At 41.5% G+C, this 16,125-nt stretch overlaps 1 protein-coding gene across 3 annotated transcripts in view; it reads right to left on the bottom strand.

The window, feature by feature from the left end:
- Window positions 1-15,881, bottom strand: part of LOC137307210 (tensin-2-like) — a 245,814-nt gene extending 229,933 nt beyond the window's left edge. For all 3 annotated transcript variants that reach the window (XM_067976607.1, XM_067976610.1, XM_067976608.1), the window contains exon 1: window positions 15,539-15,881. In XM_067976607.1, the coding sequence (XP_067832708.1) occupies window positions 15,539-15,637 (99 nt within the window). In that variant the 5' untranslated portion in view covers window positions 15,638-15,881. The remainder of the gene's footprint in view (window positions 1-15,538) is intronic.
- Window positions 15,882-16,125: the final 244 nt, after the last annotated feature.

Raw genomic sequence — 16,125 nt, 5'->3', positions numbered from 1 at the left:
CACTATTCAAACAATTAATGCTCTTTCCCGTGGCTTCTCGCAGTGTGATGCTGGCACTTTGACAGAAGGGATCATTCGGGACAGGGTGCTTTTTTTTTGTTCTTTTATTTCAGTGCCCATCAAACTTTTCCCCACCACCTTCAAGACCAAGGCAGTAAAGAAAGTAAATTGAAAGGGGAAATAATTTGTTAAACTCCGCCCCCCTCCCATGAAGGCACAGATCCATAGCCACTGGCATCCACCCCTCTCCCTCCCACCCCATATCCCATCCAATTGACCTAATACGATGGCCATTGGGAAGTTATTCAACCATGAGGGGGCAACTCAGCCAAGCCCGTCCTTACCTCATGTTCACACCCGTTATGCAGCAATCAATCAGCAGTAACTCTGGTTGATTTTTGTGTCTCTGACCCTGTGGCACTGAGGTCATTTGAAGTCCCTCAAATACCATCGCCCATTTTACACTATCGCACAAAGTCAAAATAGAGTCATAGAGTCATAGAGTTATACAGCACGGATAGAGGCCCTTCGGCCCATCGTGTCCGCGCCGGCCATCAAGCCCAGTCTAATCTAATCCCATATTCCAGCATTTGGTCCGTAGCCTTGTATGCTATGGCATTTCAAGTGCTCATCCAAATGCTTCTTGAATGTTGTGAGGGTTCCTGCCTCCACAACCCTTTCAGGCAGTGAGTTCCAGACTCCAACCACCCTCTGGGTGAAAAAGTTCTTTCTCAAATCCCCTCTAAACCTCCTGCCTTTTACCTTGAATCTATGTCCCCTTGTTATAGAACCCTCAACGAAGGGAAAAAGCTCCTTAGTATCCATCCTATCTGTGCCCCTCATAATCTACCCCCTTGATCCATGACACCTATTTTCCCCATCTGTTTGCTAATTTTAATTTTCCCCTTACTGTTTACACATTCTAATAAAGATTGAGATAGCCTTCAAAAAAAAGCAATAATGCTGTATTCATCCACAGCTTTTATTGTGACAATCAATAGAACGTACGTAATTGTAGAGTCCTTTTAAAAAAAAATCATGATGAAAGTCCATTTCATTTTGAAGCTAGTTCACCTATAATGGAAAGCTGGGAGTGATTACAAGGTAGGAAACAAATCATGAAGTTGATTATAAAAACAAAGCTTTAGCAGTTCAAATGGAGGTTATAAACCCCGAGATTAGAGAACATCATTGAAATCTCTCGTGAGAGAGAGAGAGAGAGAGAATGACTGTGAAAGAGGAGAGATTAAATGAATTTTAGGGTCCATTCTTTGTGCTGGTGATAACTAGCTGATCTCTCCAAGTCTCCATTGGGTCTATAAGGCTGGTGTCAATGACGGGTGACATCATCATTCAGTCTCTGTTTATCTAGTTTAGTAAATAATTATGAAGATCACATCACTGACCAAACATGAAAAAATCTGTGGCAAAGTTCACAGATATTCACATTGTGAAATGGTTCCTTCAGAAAAGCAGGTTTAATTGCTCCAACAAGTTTACCAGCTGCCACGGTGCCCACTGTCATTACAAAAGCTGGCATTGTGAAATGCGAGAAGCTTCAGCCTTTGCCAACCACTGACATTCCACCCCAGGCCAGATGTCTCACAATGGCTTAGTGGGTAAATCCTCTTTGTTACTGAGCTCTATGATCAGAACGGGCCCAGGTTTAGTCCTCAGTTCAATCGGTGCGGAGTTAGCTGGTCGCAGCCAGGGCAACAGTAGAATTGCTACAATTAGCCTCAGTAGCGGGGCTAGGGAAGGTGAAAAGAATAATCAGCTGAGGTTCCCACTCCTGAGTACTATCCAGTGACTCGTGCAGGAAAGGTGGTGTGTAGGGGTGTCAGGTAAGGATTGTGTTCAGCTGTGATGCTCTCTATGGTTGAATAACCTGCTAACACTCACCGTCTAGACTCACACCTGAAGAATGGTTTCCTGGGCCAGGCACTGGGGGCCCATAGGACCCAGTATGAGTTGGTGCCCTTCAAGTGGGGAAGGGAGAAAATTGGAGGGGGTGGGAGAAAGTGCACTGACTTTTTATTGAGAAACCCAGGTGATAGGCTATGTGCATAGTGCAGTATATCATTAAAGAGATGGCAAGTCAAGAAACAGTGGTTATATGATGCAAAACTTGGGTTCCGAAAGCCAGTACGTTGTAGGAGGAAGGGAAGACTGAGGAAGGTGCGGGGGGGGGGCCAAGCCCTGGGATAGAATGAGGTAGTGTAGGAGAAAGTGTGATAAGACTCAATTTTAACATAGTAAGGATACAGGGAGGAGGAAAAGTACATAGGTCAAAATACGTGGAGTTTAGGAGTTACAAGAGGGGAGAGCTCAGAGGACTTTTGACATATGTAAGAACTTCAGATGATCTCCCCATTGAATTTGGATGGGATAGAAAGCAATCTAACCTGGGGTGTGCTGTACTCAAATCCAATTGACATTATTTAATAAATATTTAAAAATAAACCATGCTTTGATAAAGTTAGCAATTTGTTTCCAGGACTAAGTAAATTTAAATCAGGATATATACTGTACATAAATCAGAAAATCGCCAGCTGGAATTTACAATTATAAAAGGATTTACTAGATCAAAATTGACAACATCGGATTTAGTAAATCCAATTACAATGAAATTATATTTGTAAGTCAACATCCTGAATCCAGATAAATAGCATCAAAGAGTGTTAATGTTCAATGACACCCCATAGTGCTGACTGCATACCAGTGCATTAAAGCTACAGTCTAGATCCAGGCAGTGAGGACTATCAAGTTAATGTCTCTTCTATTTAAGCAACAAGGTTATCACAGTATTACATTGAAGTGAACGCAAATACCATTAAAGCTGCAGCTGATGCAGTGAAGCTTGAGGTTACTTTCAGTCTTTGTAAAGCCTCATTTTGTGGATTATAACTGTAATTCATTTTTAAAAAAATTTGTTCTTGGGATGTCGGCAATGCTGGCACGGCCGCATTTATTGCCCCTCCTCAGATGTTAGTGAGTCGACATCCCGATTTACATCTCTCCCGATTTTTATTTCTATTGAAGTCAATGGAATTGTGAGAGATGTAAGACAGGCTGCCGACTCACTATCATCCATTTTACACTATCGCACAAGGTCAAGATCTATCCCATCCCAGTCAGGAGAGGAGGGAAAGGGATTTTTACAAAATTAATAGAAATGTTAAATTGGGTTGGGGTTTTTTTGTGCTCATTAAAAAGATGTTGGTGCTGGGGAAATAGATTAGTTTCCACTTTGTGCATTTGGTGTGTCAGTATGAAGCACTTCCCTGTCATTTATAGAAACAGGTGCAATATAGGATAAAAGCTCCCTCTGCATTGCCCTGACAATGCAAATCAACCTCAGAAGTTTCAGTAAGCCCCATGCAGAACTGGGATATTTGTCTTCAAGAGCTCCTTTTCACTTATTATATTTCCCTATTCACAACAATGCAGTATTCAGACAAGCTCGTTATATATGTTCTGTGTTTCAGTATAAAACGTATACACTTTCCTACACAGAATGTTTCTATTTCAGTCTGTGACGTGCCTTTCATTACATATCGTCTTTGAAAACCTCCCTCAAGAAAACCTTAGTTCCTTCCCAAGAATGTGGCTTTATTCCACCATGAAGTTGATCCAGACATTGTCCGATCAGTGTCTTCTACATCAGTTGTGCTCCACTAGTTTGGTACATTGAAGAATTTCTATGTGAAATTTTGGGTTTGTCGAAATCCTGCAAAATGTTCCACATGCCCTCTGAAAATGCTGGAGCTCTAATCCGACAAAACAGAAAATCTCACAATGGGAGATATAACAAAGTGATGGGAACATCAGGAATAGATTCCCAAGAGCAGTCGACCACATGCACTCCCATTGGATTCTGTGGTTGGGATCTTCGCTCAAGCCAAAATGGCTTCAATTACAACCCTTATATAGTGAAAGCGTAGTGTGAACTGGAGATTGCTCTATCAAGTTTTCTTACATTTGAATATAGGGCTCTTTTGAAAAAAATGTAAAACCTAATATATAGGTTGCTCACTTATTTTTATACACAAACATATATATAAATCACATTGGCTAAAAATTCACGATTGTGTTAAACCAAGTCTCTCCTTGAGACTAGGGATTCCTTAAAGGTAGAATCTCATAGTCCAGTTTTTTTTGATCCAATTGCCTCAGTTTTCTCACAAATATCCATTCTCCATTACAACATGTAACCCCGATGTCTCTCTAAAAATCAGTTATTTCTGCCAAGGATTTGGCCAAACCACCAGAATGCGGTTTTGTTTTGATGAACCAAATACTTCTCTTGCATACCAATATTCCAATGGGAAGCCTCAAACTGAACAGACCTCATCTGCTGAGCAAAGCAGCAGGCTCTGGGAAGACAGCAGGAAATTAATGGAGGAGGAGGAGTGCTTGGAAAAAAAAGCTAATACGTCAGTTCTTCCAATAGCTGCCAGGCCCTGATCACTACCAGCTGTTGTGGTTTGCTCAACCCCTTGTTATTGTACTGTTTAGAGAATACTATAGTCATTCCTGATAGCTGTAAACTGCACACATATTTTTTCCTGGCTGCTCTTTAAAGTGCTAACTATCCAAATGGATTTCTGCCTTTAGGGTGCAATAATGGATGATTGCAGACTGCCTCAAGAATGGGACTGAATGCTCAGGGATCTCCTTTCATTGACCTCCAACATTCTGATTTCAGGGTATTTTGCCCCCTTCTTAAACAGTAAAAGCTTTTGTTTCAATTGAGACTTCAGAAAGTTTAATGAAGCTTTTGGAAATATGTTGAAAACTTAGTTGCCCTACCAGCTAGGAGCAGTGAAGACCAGTTGGTGTATTAAACTAGTTTGTCAAATGGAATCTAAAGGCACAGCCCCTCATTAAAACACCACCTTACCCTGGTGTCAAAACCTCAATGGAACAGAATTCCACCATTATTAGTTACCCCATTATAGTATTACCCTCAGGTCACCAGCCATCAAAGCACTCAAGGGAGTCAATGCCAATTACACATTAATTCTTCTCTATTATGCTGGCACTTGTGCATATTTAAATCACTTAGGCACTTTACAACTTTCTGGACTCAACATTGATTTCAATAACTTCAGGTCATATCCACTGCTCCTATTTTTTCAGACAACAAGTGCTGGTAATGGTTCGAATGTTGCCATTAACAGCTCCTCTAGACCCATCTTTTGTTTCTTTACTTGTCCCATTAACACCCTCCTTGCCTTGCACCATCATCCCTTTTGTCATTTAATCACTCCTGCCCTCCACCCTATCAGCGACCTTCCCTTTTGTTCTTTCCTCCCCTCCCCTTCCTCTGGCTCTGTACTTGCTTCAGAACTGTTTAATCTTCAACTTCTTCCAGTTCTGACGAAGGTCATCGACCTGAAACGTTAACTCTTTGTCCACAGATGCTGCCTGACTTGCTGAGTATTTCCAGCATTTTCTGTTTTTATTTTAAATCACTTAGTTGTATATTTATCTTTATTTAATCCTTTAACCAGACAGTCACACTTCGATAGAAATTCTAAGCAAAACAAGGGTTTGGTTCTTGTGAAATTAGCCTTGAAAGTTGTTTTCTTCCTGATCATTAGTGACAATGACCTTCTGAGACTAGTTTGTTTGTAGCAAGAATGACTAGTGCACAAAAATAGCTAAATGCCTGTGACAAATACTGATTAAAATACTGACTGCAACATGTAACAATGTTGATTTTTTGTCATGGTTCCTTTTGTATATTTGGCAAAAACTATCAGCTGCTCCAATGGAATAGAAGCCAAACTGGTAATCATCCCCATTCTCATCCCAATACGTGACATAGACAAGTGGTCTTGCCTCATACACAAGTGAAAGTTGGGAAGTGGGTTGGTCAGGTCACCAATGGTTTCCATGTCCACAGGTTAACAGTTAGCATTGCATTTACAGCACAGAATTCCAGGTCAATATTGGGAACTTAGACTATTTTATTCAAAATGTCTTGAGGTGGAGTGATGTCTGACCATGCTGAGAGATTCAAGTACTTGCTGCTGCCATGATACTTTGCTTGATTTAAAGTAGCCCTCTGCTGTTGTCTTTGAAAGCAGAAGGCTGAGAGGAAGGAGAAGACACTATTTCTAATGTAAAGCTGTGCCCCTCCAGCATGAAAGAATCAAAAAATGTTACCCTCTCCACCTTGAGAGGAGATATTTGCATTGTTTCCTGCTCAGGAACACTTGTGAAGACTTGTCAACGTCAGGTCTCAGCCAGAAAAGACCTGCTTGGGTGATGTACTTGATGGGTTCATCTCCGGCCGACTACCATTGAGATGAGCAGGGACCAGCCTTCGACCCTGGCTCCTGGCTGACAGTTCATCGGCAACAATTGAGAAGATTAATCCTGAGCACTATTTGAAGTTAAACAATGACCAGAGGACAAGAGGAAACAGGTACAAACTGGGAAAAGGCAAGTTCAGGACTGATGTCAGGAAGCACTTCAGTCACAGAGTGAATGGGCTCTGGGTAAGGTAACGGAGGCAAAAACTCTGGAGTCAGTCAAGAGGCCGTTAGATGCTGTGATGGGATGGAATTGTGGGTTTCTATGGAAGGATGAGCAAGATGGGCTAAATTGCCTCCCTCATCTCTACTGATCGCTGTGATCTTTATGGCTGTCATTCTTGAATTGCTGATTATACCATTGTGTTTTTTTCTGTAACAAATATTGTAAAGTCTTTTACACAATGACTCCCCTTTAAATACTGTGTGAAAATTTAAAACAATTGCAAAAACTAGACTGGTGACCTGCTTGTTCGTCAGAGACTCGGTCTCACATTGAAAACAATAGTTTTATCAGCTACTACTGACTCACAATTAGTGGCCATGCAACCGCTCAGAAAGTAATTTTATTAAACAGTTTAAAATTTAATGTTTGTGTAGGTCCTATTCAGGATCATGAGATCAGCACTCGGATAGAAGAACACTCCCAAGTGACTAAAAGCACAGCTCACATAGAATCTGTGCATTATATCCTGGCCCTAGCCATCAGTACTAAAGACCATCCTCCCTTCCCTTGTGTAAGCATTTCAAGCATTCTCACTCACTGTCTTGGTGGGAACAGGGAGTTTTCTCACTGGTAAAGCATGCAATTCATTCTTTTCAAAATTCCACCTCCTCCAAATCAAAACAGAGCCAACAACTGTTGTGAGCGGTGGGGGGAGAAAATCATTTGAGGGGGGCGGGGGGAGGAGAAGGAGAGGAAGAGAAACCGCTTGGCGACCAGGTTGAGAGGGGAAAAGAGAAAGAGAGAAAGATCCCTTTTTTGAGTAAGGCCAAGAAGAGAGAGGTACAGATACCCTGTTGTGGGGGCAGGAGAGAGAGAACTTGTTGAGCAAGGGAGATACTGTTAAAAAGAGGAGAGAGAGAGAGAGAGCACGTGACACATGGTCAACACAAGAGTCAAGGAGATTGCAGAAAGAGAGAGCAGCTCTGTTGTGGGATTGGGACACTCCTCTGGCTCTGCTGTGACGAGGACTGATAGTCGCTGTCAGAGCTTATAAAACAACAGACACTCCAATTCAGCATGAGTACCACTATGGGAAATCCACTAGCATTAAATAAAAGTATTGGGGCATTAAACTTGTAACAGTTACTTTCAACTTATTCACTCAGTTAATAGAGTTGTGAAGTAATTAGAGCATAAAGATTTTGGGATGTGTCCATCATACTACAGATCTCACACCTCTAAGATCAATGTAAGGAATCTTACAACACCAGGTTATAGTCCAACTGTTTTATTTGAAAATCACAAGCTTTCGGAGGCTTTCTCCTTCGTCAGCCTCCAAAAGCTTGTGATTTTCAAATAAAACAGTTGGACTATAACCTGGTGTTGTAAGATTCCTTACATTTGTCAACCCCAGTCCATCACCGGCATCTCCACATCACCTCTAAGATCACACTTTGTATAAAACACCAACAAATCAGAACTGAACATTCTTAAAAATAAGCAAGCATATTAAAAAAAATACTGTTTTTCTGACCTTGAGATAATCTGGCCTCCCCAAGAGCATCCAAGCAGCTGCCAGCAAAACTTCCAATAGTAATTAGCCTCTAATGACCATAGGTGTGCCTATTTAGACCACTTTGCCCCAGAAGGAGTTGTGTATGTTTTCAGTGTCAGCCTCATTACCACACTCCCAGCATTGAACATGTTGCTGATATGGAGCTTGGCCATCAGTGTTGCTGCAAGTGTCAGCCTTGGCTCAGTCTCCAAGTCAGAAGGTCATGAGTTCAAGCCCCACTCCCGAAACAAGCACATAATCTATGCTGGCACTTCAGTGCAGTACTGAGGGAGTGCTACATTGCCAGAGGTGCCATCTTTCAGCTGAGATGTTAAACCAAGGCCCCGTTTGCCCTCTCAGGTGGATATAAAATATCCCATGGTGAAGAGCAGCAGGGGTGTCCTCCCTGGTGTCCTGGCCAATACTTAGCCCTCAACCAACATCACTAAAACAGATTATCTGATCATTATCACATTACTGTTTGTGAGACCTTGCTGTGCGCGTTTCCTACATTACAACAGTGATTACACTTCAAAAATTAGCTGTAAAGGTGCTTTGGGATGTCCTGAGGTTGTGAAAGGCGCTATATAAATGCAAAGTCCCTCTTTCTTTAGCATTTAGCTAAACATCAGAACCAGACTCTAGATTACCCATGACCAACGCCAAGCAAGATCAGCTAGTTTTAGTGAAATCCTGTCGAGTCAGTCAGCTGTGGAACCTGGAGTTACAAGATGTTCATTGAGATCAGAACTTCTTTTCACTCTGCATTCTTTTATATATCTTTGTTATATTAGCAAATTCAATTCACATTAGGGGGTGTTCTTTAAATGTAACCTATACAGACAAATGAGAAGGCATCCTGCTGCTCCAATAACAATGAGGACTAATCTCTCTCTCCAATTTATTGCTCAGCCTGCCAGACCTCTAACTAACTCTATTGGGAACCATGAGCAATTGCCTCACATAAATAAAACAGAATTTTCATCTTGAAAATCTACATTGTCTGTTCAGCACATGTTTAAAACTCAAAAGAGATGTGACCTTTACCCTGTTTGACAGACACTAGTGACAAACTGTTTTAATCCTTTCCAGGCTGGTAACATTTGAAGACATATTTACACTTCTATTGTTACTGGGAATTTAGATCTTTCAACAAAAACTTTATTACCAAATGAAGCCACAGAAGTCAACCATATTTTGCAGCACAACCAGGAGAAACAAAGATTGAGAGGGAATTCTACGATTCAGTTATACTTTAGTCGGATTTTTTTTTTGGCATTTGTTTGTCAGACTATCTTCTTTTACATACTTTTTTTCTCCCCTCTTTATATACCAGATCAGAGAGGGTTAAACATGAGAGTTTTGAATTTCTTAAATGGAGCAGGACCAGCTGTTGGGAATGTGCCACTTCACTTAGAGCTTTCAATAACACACAGCTTCATCTGAATTGGATCAGGGCGAGTGCAGCGATTGTTGCAGTCCAGGAACACATCTGTCAAAAGAAGCTACAGTCAAAGCTCATTATCACACAGTGAGAAGGCAAGGCATAGAATGATACTCTTGGCTCTCCAAACAGCCAAAAAGCCTTATCCTCATGGCATGGAATTTGCCAGATCCAACAGACAAACACCAATGGCCCAACATAATCAGAGCTGCAAAAGTTTTCCCTCTACACCAACAATTTGCATGCTTTAAGCACTACTGGCAAGTCCACATGAAGAGTATGAGCTAATATGTACTGGGTTGGGTGACAAATTCCATTGATTTGACCGCTGACCCATACTGAATAGGGTTCCACATCTGTTACAGAGAATGGAGGCGCCTTATCCTACATGCTGCATATTACCTGTACTGCCTTTAACTAATTTCAATAGGGGATGTAATGAGCATCAGAGGAGTACAGTATATCCCTTCGAGCCTCATTAGCCACAGGAGCTCTTTGAGCAAATGTTACATACTTTAGAGGTGAAGGGTTTTTTTTTGCTCATCAAGGTGAGGGATGCTAGTGCTGGAGAATAGAATAATTTCCTATTTCAGACTCTCATTTCATCAGGTGTGCTGCCCACAATGTTCTGTCCATTAATTTCAGCAGATGGAAAACTGTTTTTGGTGGTGGTGGTTGAGGAAGGAGGAAGGAATGTTGGCCAGGTCATCAGAAGAACTCCCTGCTCTTCTTCAAAAAAAATGCTATGGGATCTTTTACATCCACCTGAACCAGTAAACAGGGCCTCGGTTTAATGCCTCATCTGAAACACGGCATTAACGACAATACAGCAGTCTCTCAGTACTGCACTGAAGCGTCAACCTAGATTACGTGTTCCATCCCTGGAATATCTGAATGTTTTATCTGAATGCTTAAAATGTAAAAAAAGGATTAAAATCTGCTCTCAGTCTGATGAATAGGCTGATCATCAGTTTAGTAAAACCATTAACTTTTAAAGCAGCTCTAAAGTTATGGATGGCTCAGGTACTATAGACCATTCTGATGATCCCACCTAAAATGGTCATGCAAAGTTAAGGGTTAATGTAGGTTAGTCAACAGGCTGCCATCAGTTCAGCCGACAGCTGTTTGACCTCTGGAGCACTACATCCTGCTTTCAGTGAACTGGGAAACAGCTAACTTGAACATGAAGGGCAACCTCTCCCTCGGAAAGGCAGCTCGACAAATATTATTCAATGTTTCAAAACAGTCCATGTCCCTCCCCCCTATTAAAAAAATGTAAATTATCAGAGGAAGCTTCATCCTGTGTGCTGCTTTGAGAGAGAGAAAAAGAGAGAGAAAGCTTGTGAGGTTTTACTGTCTCTGATGCTAAGCAATGATGTTTTAAGTCCTTGAAATAATTTTAATTTTAATCTTGTCTCTATCTGGAATTTTAGTTTCCATGAGAAATTTTAGCTCCAATTTTATTTTAGCTGACGAATATACACTAATTCTGGTCAACAATTACTATCCTCGTCAATCCTGATGTTGAGTGACATTTCTTTATAGATACATTTTTATAAACACCCAGAGCTTTTGATCCAGGGTGTTTTGAAGTTAAATATTGATTCTAGACCTTTTATTGAACACGTGTGGTGCATATGTGACTCATTAGAAAGTAGAGTGTGTAGCCCTTTGACAGGATGTTAGGTCACATATGTTCAGATCTTATTACCCTGAACTTCTCTCTCCTTAAGTGTGGAGTTGATTTTCTGCAGGTTTTTAAAAAGAAAACTAGGCTGGGTCCCACACAGAAGAGTTGGAAGCGTGCTGTGATTTAAAAACATTATTTGGAAAGGTTTTAAATTTACGATAGGGCAACTTAGAGGCACCATCTTTCTTGAAAAAATACTCGCCAAACCATTTCTTGCTGTGCTGCCATCAAAGAATTGACGCAACACTGTACTTTGATGTGATCAGAGTTATCATGTCACATGTTCGTAAGCAAATGAAAAATAGTTTGCTAGCCACTTTTTCTGTGAATTTTCTATGGTGAGGCATGTTCATGCTGGAACTCTTTCCATATCAGGTACTCATTGTCAGCATCAAGCACTCCCACACAGGTTAGATGTAGAGTAAAGCTACCTCTACTCTACCCCAAGAACAAGTCTCACTCCCAACCTCAGAAAAGTGCCACCTACCGCACCATTGTAGCACTTTTCCATTTCCCACACCAGCCATCCTGTGGCCTCTCTGAGTAAGACCCTTACAACCAGCAGTCAGAGATTTTCATCCTTTTAGTCTGGGTTAGGATCGAGCCCAAGTCCTGGTCTGTATTAAGTTGGCTGATATTGGCTGGGACAATGGGTGGTGAGGTACAATTGGGTTTAGCATCCCCAAGTTAGGGAAGGGAAGGAAACTGGCTTGGGTTCCTGCACCTGATTACTGTCAAGTGACTATTACAAGAAAGTGTGGATGTGTAGACACTGGGAAAAAACAGGATTGGACTGAGCGATAAGGTTCCACAAGTTTAAATAGCTTGCCGACTCTAATTAGACTCACATGAAGAATGGCCATTTGGGTGACTAACACCCATGCAGCCTATGCCACAGAACATTCAGAAGAGAAGGGACTCAGTACCACACGACACAGTGCATTCACCCAGACCCACTGGGGAGCCTGGGCCTACATTCGTATTAAAATGATTATACTGAATATAAAATTTTAAGGACAATGCTCACAAATCCACAGAACTGGTTGCCAGCAACTTTACCTACCACTATTAAAATAAAGGAAAGGAGAGAAAGGTAAAACTTAAACTTAGAATGCTGAAATTGCAAGGATTTCTGCCCGAGCATCTGCAGTCCTCAAGTTCCGAGGCTGTCTCAGGGCTGTTATGTACTGTGATGTACTGTGTGTACGTCTCCTCTGCATTGTGGTGTTGGATTGCTCAGTACATTGTAACGGTACATGCAGTATGCTTCTGCTGCATTTGAAACAGCTCATTATATAGGTTAAAGGCCGATTCCCTGGGTGCATTTCATTCCAATGGTTTATCACTGAGTTACACTTGAACACGAGAGAAAAATCTGAATTCAAAACTTAAAATCGATATATGGCAAACCTCATCAATAAAACTCAATGAATGACTCAGGGCACACTCTGACCTGCGTGGTCATTTTGTTGAGCTGGATCTGAATCCCAGTGTCTGTAACAGGCCCAGCAGAGGTTGCACATACCCCTTTACACTGTCATTTGGAAACTACATTGCTTCTCATTTCAGGTGCAGCCCAGTCACCGAATAACTGTACAAATAGCCCATACTCCTTGCAACGTGGAACAGTTCTGGTAGACATTTGACTATTTATGCTCTGCAGAATTCCAATCAGGTATAGCTGGGACAAAGCTGGAATCATCGCAACCACACCGGGAATTGATCCTAACAGTGATTATGATCATTGGCTAGTGACTACAGTTTCAAATAAACTATTTCCTTGCATAAAAGTGAAATCAACTCAATTTACAACAAATACACACACATTACCTATTATGAAGGTAAATTGTTGCCTATATAGTGAAAAATCGATATATGGCAAACCTCATCATTAAAACTCAATGAATGACTCAGGGCACACTCTGATCTGCGTGGTCATTTTGTATATAAATATATGTGTGCACTTCCCATCAACTTTTTTCATTATATATTCCTGCGTCTATATTTATAATGGAAACTGGCTATGTAAACCTGTCACACTGTAATTACATCCTCCCATCAGTGGAGGTGCTGCAGCATCACACATTACAGTGTGACAAATTTGTATAGGATTTTTCTATTATAAATGTGGACATTAAGGACAGATAATGACTTTAAAATGGAGATTGAATCACGTCTGCAGCTCTGGTCCAATTATCCCCACTCTAACCCCACCTCACCTGAAGACTACACATAGCATTGACTCCCTGTGTGCAATTCCAGGCAGATGGGCTAGAATATAGATGAAAACATTTTGAAGCATGCTTGTCCTAGCTTCAGTTTTCACATTTCAGCATCACGCACCCAAAGTTGTGTATTATGCTTATAAAAAGCATTAAAAGGCAAAAGAAAGCCAGTCATTTGCTGCTGGCCGCGTCTGCCAACATCGAGAAGGAGCTGGTGACTTACAGGCAGCTGCCAATCTACAGAAAAATGTCCCCCACAATTAGCCTATGATTGACCTCAAGATGTGGCTTTAGAGGACAGACACACAGGGTACACACAGTTCCACCTCAGCAGCAAAATATACACTGCACAGTACATGGTATTATGCTCCTGTCCTTATAAAACAGAGTATGCTCTGGTTTACCATGAGCAACGTCATGGGAGACCTGTTAGTGTTAGTTTTAAAACACACAAAGCTCTGTGACTCTGTTTAATCAGCCCTGACTCTGGTGACAGTGTTGTGGGGTAAAAGTCTCCTCGAGGTGCGTCTCCTCTCCAAAGACAAATCTAATGGAGGCATTTTCCTCACTGCCTCCTGAGACAGCAGCACCACCCAAACTAAATGCCAAAGCACCAGCCAGCAATTTATTTTTTTGACCATTAACAGTGTGAATGTTCAGATGCCAGCAAAGCAGTTTCCTAAATATTCCACTGGGGAAACTGCATGCCAGCAATGAAGGCACAAATTGTGTCTTTCAAACAGTTGCACATGTGCAGGCTCGTGTATGCTCAGTTGAACGTCTGTTGCTCTGATGCTGTTCAATTCCCCCCGCAACGTATATGGAGCCAATCTCTAGCCGCCCCAGCATATTGCAGAACCACTGCCTCATGGACTGATTCTGTTGATATAGAGGGCACAGAACCTACAGCTCAGCAGCGCTGCGACACAGCAAGACTGAATGCTTTGGGTACCAAGTGTGATAAAACCAGGAATTCCTTAAGATTGTCACATTGAGCAACTTCTACTGCACCTAACAAAGCTGTATATTAGTACACAGAACACTTAATATATTATATGTATGTGGCCTTTTTCTTGACATTGGAGGCAGAGCATTCCAGGAAGATTTGAGGAGCTCAGTAACTACAGCCAGAAAAGCATTCTCTGCATAATCAGATCTCAGACTACAATGACCTGTACACACATTGTTGCTTTTCTATTCAATGTGTTTCAGCAACTGCTGGATGATAAGTCCTCTGGATAACTCGCAGAAAGCAAAGTACAGCTTTTCCTATTTTTGGTACAATGTTTCCTTAGGTTAGTATTGCAGAATTCAGAACTCTCTCCCATTGTTCTACTAGTGTTGATCCTTGCCCAGATCCTATAAGAATAGGAACTATCATAAGTTCTACAATTCTACTGGTCTGGATGGCTTCCTCAGGTAAATACTTGGCACAATACAAAAGCTGAAACACTTTGGACAACTGATAGAAATGGGTGTCTTAAAGGGGTGCCTTCCTCATGAAAAAATGTCCACCTGCAAGTGAATAAAAGTTTTGCTAAACACTTAACACAATGACACAAACTAAGCGGAAACATATCATCCTGTCACTTGCATGTGACATTACTACAATAAAAATGTGAACAGCTCTGCTTCCTCCAAAAAAATTGCAAGAGATTTCTTAACGAGGGCAGTGCCCCTTTAAAATTCCCTATCATCTTCCAAAAGCAACAAATTGGTTTTATCCCCTTTTCCTGTCACTTTCGGTCCCTATTTTTGGCTTCTCAAGGTTACAAAATCTCGTAAATAAAACATTAACAACTCATGTGTTTCCAGAAAATAATTTCAGTTACTTGACTTTTGACCCCCCACCCCCACCCCGCCCCGCCTCTGTCTCCCCCCTCCCAAATATCAAAAAACAGAAAAGCATGCACGTTCTCAACAGTGGTTTTGATTGAAAACAAGCCTGGCAAGTCAACAAAATCAAAAAGTTTTCTATTTATTCTAGTATGATGTATGTCTAGTTGTCTCATTCTACTTTACAATAGACTGTAGGAATGCAGGGCAAAGCCACAATGTAACAGATTCATACACAACAACTAACGCACTCTTCTACTGCAAGACGACACACACAGCCACAGGATAGTATGAAATACCTTTGTGAGCCTCATTTTCCCTTCTTTCCTCCTCGCAGATTCATCTGGTGGCCCACACAGCTCCTTTCCGCAACAATCGAGACTTATAGCACAGCCCATGCAGCTTTCTGCTGTGACTCTGCTCAGGCTCCCAGGGAGATGTTTTCTTCCCCTCTGGAAAACTGAGTGAGTTTACTTCAGACACAAGCACCGCCTCCACATTCAACACCACTCTGATCACAGCAGAATAAACTTCGCAGTGCCAGATGTGTCTGCAGGGGCTGCTGTTCCCATTCCCACAAACAGGTGTCAACAGTGCTCACTAATAGCCTGCCAAGCAGGCTGGGAAGGGAGACTCAGTCCTCAACTGCATGTACTTGAGGCTGCGCTTAGAATTTCATAACACTGTCATCAATCAAAATGGGTTTTCAAAGAACAGAGGATGACGACATGGTGATCGTATTTAAACTCAATAGCAAGTTTTTCCTTTTCTTCTTTTAGAGGAAACTGTAATCTGCAAACAATTATTTAAACTAGAAAAGAACAGCCAGCTCTAATTCATCCAGACAGTCGTACCTTTCTCCACAAATCTCTAACGTACACAGGGT

This window comes from Heptranchias perlo, chromosome X (genome assembly GCF_035084215.1).
Source record: "Heptranchias perlo isolate sHepPer1 chromosome X, sHepPer1.hap1, whole genome shotgun sequence".
Lineage (NCBI taxonomy): Eukaryota > Metazoa > Chordata > Chondrichthyes > Hexanchiformes > Hexanchidae > Heptranchias > Heptranchias perlo.
Note: the sequence above shows the minus strand (reverse complement) of the source record. Positions and strands in the feature narration are given on the sequence as shown.